The sequence below is a fragment of the Pseudonaja textilis genome, unplaced genomic scaffold, assembly GCF_049901715.1.
Source record: "Pseudonaja textilis isolate UNSWEBS1 unplaced genomic scaffold, rPseTex1.2 PTEXCTG81, whole genome shotgun sequence".
NCBI lineage: Eukaryota > Metazoa > Chordata > Lepidosauria > Squamata > Elapidae > Pseudonaja > Pseudonaja textilis.
Window position 1 is genome coordinate 16228 of NW_028262835.1, and position 9623 is coordinate 25850.

Sequence of the window (9623 nt, forward strand, 5' to 3'; positions counted from 1 at the left end):
TGACTAAACGGCTACATCTCCAGATCGCTATCAGGTTTGTTTTTTGCAACGTCTAAGGCAGATTTAACAATATAAATCCAGTACATTTTGACGGCATCGGCTTGGAGGAAACTGTTCCTCGGGTGCGGGATGGTGAAAAGTTATTTCAAGCCGCTCTGGTTCTTCCAACCGCCCCATTTGCACGCCGACGGGCTCGATTGCACTGACCCACACATTCCTTCGCGCGTCCTTGTTCCTAGAAAGCCTTGCCTTTGCAGTCGAGCAATCAATCGCCTTTCGCCTGGGATCTTACCAGCTGCCGATTGCAAGAAGCGTGACGTCAGAAGCAGGGCGGCGGGCCTCGCGCGAGAATTCCCTTCCCCGTGGAAGGCCCGTGCAAATTCTCCGGAAGCGGAATACGTTTTGCTCGTCTGTGCAATCTCACACTGCTCTCTGCTGGCTTCAACGAATCCTAATCCCGTTGGAAAGCAAAGGGCGAGAAAAGCTTAATGCCAATCTCTTTGAAAGGCTAAACTTGGAAGGCACCTTGGCACCAGCACGATTCCCCAAACAGCGCTCTCTTTAAGGATTGACAAGCGCACAAGTTTGCGGATAAAATCAGAGGCGCTTAGGGTAGCTGAAAATTTGTGGGCAGCGCCCTTTTCTTTAACTGAGTGTAAGTAATAGGAATCGCGAAAAGGTTCAAACGAGTCTTTTCTTTGTGGCACTGTGGCAATCCAACCACTGCACTTTTAAAACCATGATTTATATGTTATTTAACTTATATCTCGAGTTTATTATTTTCAGCATACTTAATACTCCTTCCTCCTCCTATTTTCCCCATAACAATAATCCCGTGAGGTGAGTTGGGCTGAGAGACTGTGACTGAGCCAAGGTCAAACTCCACCTGTCAATAGAGCTTATCTGGCAATTGCAGTTTATGGCGATTAAGGAGATTATAAAACATACTTTTGTCCCCAAATCCTAAATTTCATTTACACAGCGATAGCTCTGGGCAGTTCCTGACTGGGCAGGAAAAAGATTTAGAGGTTGTGATAGATGTGACCTGCAATATTGATGCAGTGTGAAAAAGATGAATTCTCATTAAATTTCCTTAGGAAAGGATCTGAAAAATGAAACTGCTTTGTGCCATTATTACAGATCCTTAACACCTTTATACAGATTCATAACACAGCAGTTGTATTGCTGAATTTTGAAGGGGGTCCTTAGTGCAACGAAAGGCAACCAAAGGTATAAGGAGATTGGCAACTTTTCAGTCTGAAAAAAAGAAAAAAGCACAGAGAAATGTGAACGCCTACCCAAAGATGCATGGATTGGAGAAAGCAAACACATCATCTTTTCCCCTGTAAAAATGTATGACTTGAAGACATTCAACCTCTCAAGACAATGCAGGCAAAGATAAATATTTCTCACAAAACATAGTGAAGTCACAGTCCCTCATTCATACAGCTTTAGCTGGGAATTAGACAAGTTTGTGGAAGAAAAGGCTATTTGAATACCAGTTTTAGAGGCGAGGAGGAGTGTGAAAAAGCACACTGAGCTTCACAGAAACATTTTGTTGGCTAGGATAAGAAACAGCACCTTTTGGTTATGTCTGATCTGACAGGGCTCCCGCATTGTCTTGTATTGGTTCTTTAATTCATACAGATTTAATAATGCTCTATAGTTTTGAGCCAAGGTATAAACTGACTTGAAGATCTTTTGCTAGAAAGTTAGGATTTAAAAATAAAACTATGTTAAAAAGAAAAAAAAAACATTGCTTATTCTGTTGGAAAAGAAGAAATCTCTAGTTTAAGCATCTTTCAGAAATAGGTAACTAGTGTGGTGTACAGGACCAGAAGTATACCTGGACTTTCTGGGAAGTTGAGAATTGTAGTTCCTACAAGCTGAAAAGTCTTGTTAACCTTTGGTCAATTTTGGCTGCTCTTGATAAGGTTTAATTAGGGTCAGATCTGATTAGTCCTTGGATGATCAAAAGTCTGTAGGTATGATTGAGAAGTCTAAAACAACTCCCCCCAAAATAAAAATAAACTTCGGGCATCAAAAGATCTTGCAATTTTAGATGGAGAAAACGAGGGTTGGACTTTGTCGCTCCAGACCACAGAAGGGTCGAGCTGCACTTCACGCGCTCCCGTGCCGCATTAAGGCAGGCGTCTTTCTGCATCAGTCCGACACTTTAATCCGGCCTTGTCTTTCCATTAGCGAAACGGACTCGGCCCCTGGATCTCTAGAAGCTCAAGATAATTGTGCAGACAGGCAGCGGCCAGCAGAGGGCTCGGGTTATAATATCGAGAAGGAAGCGAAGGGAGTCCAGGCGCCCCTTCCTTCGCTGTGTTCCCAGGCGGGTCGGCGGCTAACCCGAGGTTTTCAAGCAGGAATTTAGGAAACCTCGGAGGGAGGTACGTGGCGGCAACTCCTGCAGCCCTACGCACCAGGCAAGCAGGTCTGCTCAGAGTCCCGCGGCGTCGTCTTCCCCGACCGGAGTGAGAACTAGCCAAGGGCCTCGGCAGCCATTAAATTCCTCTTGCGCCGTTGCGTAGGCGGGCTGCGGCTGTTGAACACCCAAGGCGAACGAGAGGTAAGGAATCATCTGGGCAGAAAATTGGGGGGTTTTTTTTATCGGGAAACGGGGAGAGAGACAATGGAGAATTATAAATAAACACATACCGCTTTCATAAATCTGATCTGGGTTGGATACAGAGAGGCAATAGACATTCTGGGGTTGCGCTTCTCCGAGAATCATCGAATGTAAAGATCGGGAGGGATTTTGGAGATAGCGATAGCACTTAGACTTATATACCACTTTATAAGTGCTTAACAGCCCTCTCTAAGTCTTTTCTGACCCTTTCAGGAGTTGATCTCCCTAAGCCGTGATTTGTTGAACAATGTTTGAGGTAGAGACCTGAACCAGTTTGGTCTAAATGCATCAGGCTAGAAATTGGGAGCCTGAGTTATAGTCCCGTTTTGGGCATGAAAGAATGGCTGACCTTGGCTCAGTCACAGTCAGACCAACTCACCTCACGGGATTATTGTTATGGGGAAAATAGCAGGAGGAAGGAGTATTAAGTATGCTGAAAATAATAAACTCGAGATATAAATTAAATATAAACATATAAATCATGGTTTTAAAAGTGCAGTGGTTGGATTGCCACGGTGCCACAAAGAAAGTACATATAGAATACCTCAGGCTTCACACCTGGAGCTCATCCACGTTTCAATAAATCAATAAATCATAAATCCTCTTTAATAATAAATCATAAATCCCCTTTAGACAAGGGGATATAAGGGATGCTCATCCCAATTGCAGATGACACAAGCTGTAAAGGATGGTTAATGCAGCAAAATACAGGCTGGGAGTTCAATAGCATTTGAGAAACATGAACAGTTTAAGTGGGTAGAAATGTAGAGTTTTGTAGTTAGGTAAGAAAAACCAGATCTTCAAGAGCAAGGTAAGTACTTAAGAGAAGGATTGGGCATTGACCATAGATTAAACATAGCAGGGTGATACAGCTGCCAAAAGAATTGGTGCAGTCTTAGACTGCAGCAACCGATTTACGGTGTTGAAATCAAGGGAAAGGTTAGCTCTGCTCTATGCTACACTGGTTAGACTGGAATACTGTATCTACCAATAGTTCTGGACACTACAATCATAAAGAAATTGAGGAATTGGAAAGAGTGCAGAAAAGAGCGTCAGAGTTTATGGGAGGCTTGGGTTCAAGGTACTTTCCAACCCCATTTTGGTTTAGTGTGATTAGATGAAGAGGTCCAGTTGACTAAACATGTGTAAGTAATATACTTGAGGCCAGAGTTTCTTAAAAAGCCCCAGTGCTAAATTTAAAAAGCCACCCATTTATTGTAATGACCCACCAGTTTCTTATTTAGAAGAAAGAGATATAAAATTTCTAAATCACCTCATTGGGGATCCAAGTCTGGTCCACAGCCTAGATATGTTTCAATTAAACAGGTATCATTAGCCAGCTGTTTCATGTATACCTTTGAAACCTGGAGATAGGCTCAGTCCAGACATCAGTTAAGCTGAATAGTGACAAAAGTTCTACAGAATTATACCAGGGTTGGTATCAGCTGTGGATGAAAACCTGTTGCACATTTGTCCTTTTAAAAAGCAATCATTGCGGTAACTTGCAAATTGGAATAAAAGGAATCATGCTGTAATCTGTCATGACAACAGGAGTATCAAAAGTGCTACAAATAGACAAAACCAATAGGCAGTAAATTAAATTGGCCAGCAGGCAGTAAAGTGTTAACAAAAGCCTAAGACATTTAAAGTTATTTAAATAAAACACCTTGGATTGCTGATGATATGCAAGCAGAGAAGGAAATAATGTTATTTATTGAGACAGTGAGGTCTGCAGATTGGTTGCTGTCACAGAGAAAGCCCTTTCAACGTTAGGACACAACAGGTGATCTTAAAGACAGGCAGATTCACATGGGAATTGATACCACTTCCTGTAATTTGACAACACCCACAAAGAAACTGGCAGCCATTAAAATCGTGATAGTTAAATAGTTACATGAAGCCAGTACTTTATCCTTTTCAAAAATATCATAAAACTTTCTTAGTGGTTTACTGGGTGGCCCAACACAGAATCTGTTACAATAGTCTAGCCAAGATAGACACAATTTGCAGCATCCTATGGTCATGTGACCATGTTTTATGATGGTTTTGCCAAAAATTGACACTTTGTTTTTGGCAAAAGCAGGTCACAGTGAACAATGAGTTCACTTAATAACTGCCACAAAAAACAGTGTAAAATTGGGTTGTTCACATGACCATTCTGTTTTCCAAACTTTGCAACTTACGACCATAATGGGCAGACTCTGTTATGGTCATAATGCAAAAATTACCTGTATTCCCAATCTATAAACCAGCTCCAGTGAATTCCTTTTTCTAACTCTTACACAATTCTGCTCTCTTGCATTTTCAACAGCTGAAATCCATCTTGACTTTCATGTACTTTGAATTAGAGAATAATTGTCATTTGCTACTTTGTCTGCATTCCACATCGCCCAAACAATGTATGTGTCAGATTCAATAAGAACGAATCTCCAGAGGAGTAAGAACATAAATATGTTCAGAATCCTTTGAAATCAGAAAATGTGGGACAGGATAGATCACACTGTGGTTCCTAGAATAACATCTTCCATCTATTTTCCCTTCAGCTATTAACAAAATGTTGACCCAGGAAATCAAGACGACCTTTAAACAGGAAGAAGAGGAGAAGGTACAGCAGCACGACCCCCACTTAAAGGACTTTATAGAAGTGCAGAACACACCTGAGGAACATGCGGTCCAAAAGAAACACAACTGTTCCACCTGTGGGAAGAATTTTTGCCGCCGCTCAGACCTTGTCCGACACCAGAAACTCCACTCGGGAGACAGGCCCTTCACATGCACCAAGTGTGGGAAAGGATTTGTCCAGAGCACCCACCTCATTGCCCATCAGAAGAGCCACACCTGGGAAAAGCCCTACTATTGTCCTCACTGTGGGAGGAGCTTCAATCAGATCTTGAACTTCAACAGGCACCAGAGGACTCACTCCCAGGAGCCCCCTTTCAAATGTTCCGACTGTGGAAAAACCTTCAGCCGCAGCTCGAACCTGATCATGCACCAGAGGACTCACACGGGAGAACGACCCTACAAATGCTTCGACTGCGGGAATAGCTTCAGTCGGAGTTCCACCCTGGTGACTCACCAGAGGACCCACACCGGCGAGAAACCTTTTAAGTGCCAGGACTGTTGGAAGAGCTTCGGAAGACGCTCCACCCTGGTCATGCACCTGCGGACTCACACTGGGGAAAAGCCCTACAAGTGCTCTGACTGCCCTGAAACGTTTAGCGTGAAATCTGGCCTCCTGAGTCACCAGAGAATCCATATGACCGAGAAGCCCTACCTGTGCCTGGAGTGTGGCAAAAACTTCTGCCGCAGTGCAGACCTCATTATACATCAGAGGATTCACACTGGGGAAAAGCCTTATCAGTGCAACGCCTGTGGCAAGAAATTTAACACGAACTCCCACCTTGTGACCCATCAGAGGATCCACACAGGTGAAAAACCCTATAAATGTCCCGAATGTGGGAAGAGCTTTTCTTACAGTTCAGTCCTGGTGGGTCATCAGAGGCTTCACACAGGAGAGAAACCCTATGCGTGTCTCGAGTGCGGGAAGACTTTCCGGAACAATTCACATCTCATCACTCATCATAGAGTACACTCGGGAGAGAAACCTTACACATGCCCAGAGTGTGGTAAAAATTTTAGTGTAAGTTCAAATCTTACAAAGCATCGGAAAATCCATGAAAGAGAGACGTCCTTGAAATATTCTGAGTAGGAAACACAGTGGATGGGATTCTGAACTCAAGAAGCTTCGAAGATAAATATTTGGGGAAATTTTGCTAGAAAGTCCAAATGTTTGCAGTAAAGAAGGTAAAAATGAAAGTAGACATGAGATAGCAAAGAATGTACAAGTAGTCCTAGACTTATGACCACAATTGAGCCCAAAATTTCCTTTGCTAAGCAAGACAGTTGTTAAGCAAATTTTGTCCCGTTCTATGACCTTTCTTGCCACAATACTTAGTGAATTACTGCAGTGAAGTTAGTAACATGATTGTTAAGTGAATCTGGCTTCCCCCATTGTCTTTGCTTGTCAGAAAGTTGCCAAAGGGGATCACTGGACACTGCAACTGTCATAAATACATGCCAGTTGCCAAGCATCCAGTTTTGATCATGTGACCATGAGAATACTGTAAAAGTCAACAGTGTGAAAAACAGTCTTTTTAGTGCTGTTGTAACTTTGGGCAATAAATGAATGGTTGTAAATCAAGGACTACCTGTATGCCATATCTTGTATGAAGGGATTTCATTATTAAGAGATCCCTGATTTTTTTTTAAATTCTCTTTTAAGAATGGAATATGATGAGGAAGACGTATTAACTTCAAATTCTGCAACAAGGAAACAAGCATGTTTTTCTTTCTCTCCAAAATAATGTAACACAAAAAAATGTATATTTGCATACTTTTACTTGCTTACTTGCTATTGCAAAATGCTAATTTTTAACATTGTGGAAACCTAGCATATGGAAATTATGGAAAAATACGGTAGCAGTAGGGAAAGGGCCTTTTTTTGTAAAGTCACACATCTGGGGGATTCCAGTTGTTTAGGATAGTCATCAAGAAGTGCCAATCAATCAACTGTGAGGCAAATAGTTCAAAATACTGCTGGAACTTAAAATACCTGATTTAGTTTTGCTGTAGCTCCTATGCTGTAAGCCGCTTGAGTGTTGAAGGCTAGTTATGGTAAATAAAGATGGTCTTTTACTTGGCTGCCAAAAGTGTAGGCTAATGTGTGAACCTTAACAGTTTTTATTTAAACCACCAAGGAAGATGAAGATGTGCAAAATAAAATGAATTGCCCCCAAACTAAATCCCTAATAAGACCTAAAGGCAAAGGTTCCCCTTGCACATACATGCTAGTTGTTTCCGGCTCTAGTGGGCGGTGCTCATGTCCGGTACAAAACCGAAGAGCCAGCGCTGTCCGAAGACGTCTCCGTGGTCATGTGGCCGGCATGACTAAACTCCAAAGACACAACACTGTTCCCACCAAAGTGGTCCCTATTTTCCTACTTGCATTTTTACATGCTTTCAAACTGCTAGGTTGGCAGAACCGGGGACAAGTAATGGGAGCTCAGTCCATTACGTGGTGCTAGGGATTCGAACCACCAAACTGCTGACCTTTCTGATCGACAAGCTCAGCAGCTTAGCCACTGAGTCACCGTGTCCCCCAATAAGGCCTAGCTTTCTTTAATTTTTGTGAGCTCACGGGCTATGTAGCCTTAAGCATTACAAAACTAATTTCATTCCAGTGTTCCTAATTTCCTGCTATCATCTATCTGGGTGTAAAAGATCTGGTCACCAATATAACAAATTGCTAGTGATTTGGTCTTAATTTTTTGCTGACACACATAACTCTGTTGCTGTTAAAAGTATCAAAAAAACTTGGAAAACTTTGACAGTATCATGGCAAAGAAACTGATGTATAGGTAGTCCTTGACTTAAGACAGTTAAGTTCTGCCCCAATTTGTGATGTTTTTGCCACAGATGTTAAGCAAATCACTGCAGCTGTTAAGTGAATCATAAGGTCATTAAACAAATCTGGCTCCCCCCATTGACCTTTCTTGTCAGAAGCTGGCTGGGAAGTTTACAAAAGGTGACCCCATGATCCTGAAACAATGCAACTGTCATAATACATGCTAGTTGCCAAGAACCTGAATTTTGATCATGTGACCATGGGGATGTTGCAATGGTTATAAGTATGAAAACCAGTTGTTAGCCCCTTTTTTTCAGTGCCATTGTAACTTAGATCATTAAATAAATGGTTATGAGTCTGAGGACCATTTATAATGTGGTTCACACATTGTGCCAAGCCTTCATATGTGTTTGCTTTTGGCCTAGGGTGGCGTATGAACCCAGACAATAGTAGCTTGTTTAATAGCAATAGCACTTAGACTTCTGTACCACTCCATAGTGCTTTATAGCAGTGGTCCCCAATCTTTGCAGCTTGGTGGCCTGGCTTGGTGGGGTGGAAACGAACCAGGCCGTGCAAGCAGCAGGCTGGCATCCATGTGCATGTGCACACAGCTTGACTAGTTGCACTGCACACACATGCATGTGCACGCCGGCCCAGCACACACGTGAATTGAGATGCACGCAAATGCCTGCTGGCCTGTCGCTTACATGGCCTGGTTGTGAACAGGCCGTGGTCCCGTAGTGGGCAGAGGCCCAGGGTTTGAGGACCTCTGCTTTATAACACTCTCTGAGCGGTTTACAATGTCAGCGTATTGCTCTCAATAACCTAGGTCCTCATTTTATCAACCTTGGAAGGATGGAAAGCTGAGTCAACCTTGAGCCGGTCAGAATCAAACTCCTGGTTGTGGGCAGAGTCAACCTGCAATACTGCCTTCTAAGCACTGCGCCCACCACAGCTGTTAATACACTATGGTTAAACGAACTGTTTGAACCTATGTGAATAAATAGTATGTGGGTGTATTTTCCTGGGAAAGTGGTGCTATACAATGAGCATGCAGGTAGCAACACGTTACCAGCCTTGAATGATCTCAGAAGAAGCTGTGCAGGGTCAGATGGGATTTGTTTTTGGAAGGGAGACAGTGCTGGAGAAGCAGTGGAGTTGAGTTTAAGAAGACTTTATGGGTGATCAGAAGCCTCATTAAGGAATGACTGCCAATCAGATTTTGCTCAGACATTGAATCAGCTCCAGTTCTGTGTTGATTGCATTGACTTCCTGGATGCTTAGATGAATTACCCCTTTTGTTCAAGAACGCAAGCTACTGTTTTCAGTAACTTCTGCAGAGGTGCCACTGTCCTCCCTTCTCAAGTGTATTTCAACCCATCTGGGACTTAATCCAGGAAGGAAAGGTTGCTACCTGCCAAGGGATACCCAGGCACTGATGACAAAACATTGGAAGGAATGCTGAAAAACAGAGGCAATTCTATCAATGGTCAGTCCCTGGTGTTAAGATCTCCTGAGAGAGAAATTAAAATCTCAACATCATGACCTGGGAAACAGCAGTTTGGGAGTTTTCAAAACCGT

At 42.8% G+C, this 9623-nt stretch overlaps 1 protein-coding gene across 1 annotated transcript; it reads left to right on the forward strand.

Moving 5' to 3' along the window:
* The first annotated feature begins 2105 nt into the window (after nt 1-2105).
* LOC113447609 (uncharacterized) lies at nt 2106-7347 on the forward strand. Its single transcript, XM_026717889.2, has 2 exons — nt 2106-2578; nt 5182-7347. The coding sequence occupies exon 2, from the start codon at nt 5193-5195 to the stop codon at nt 6345-6347; it is 1155 nt and encodes a 384-aa protein (XP_026573674.1). The 5' UTR covers nt 2106-2578; nt 5182-5192; the 3' UTR covers nt 6348-7347.
* Nucleotides 7348-9623: the final 2276 nt, after the last annotated feature.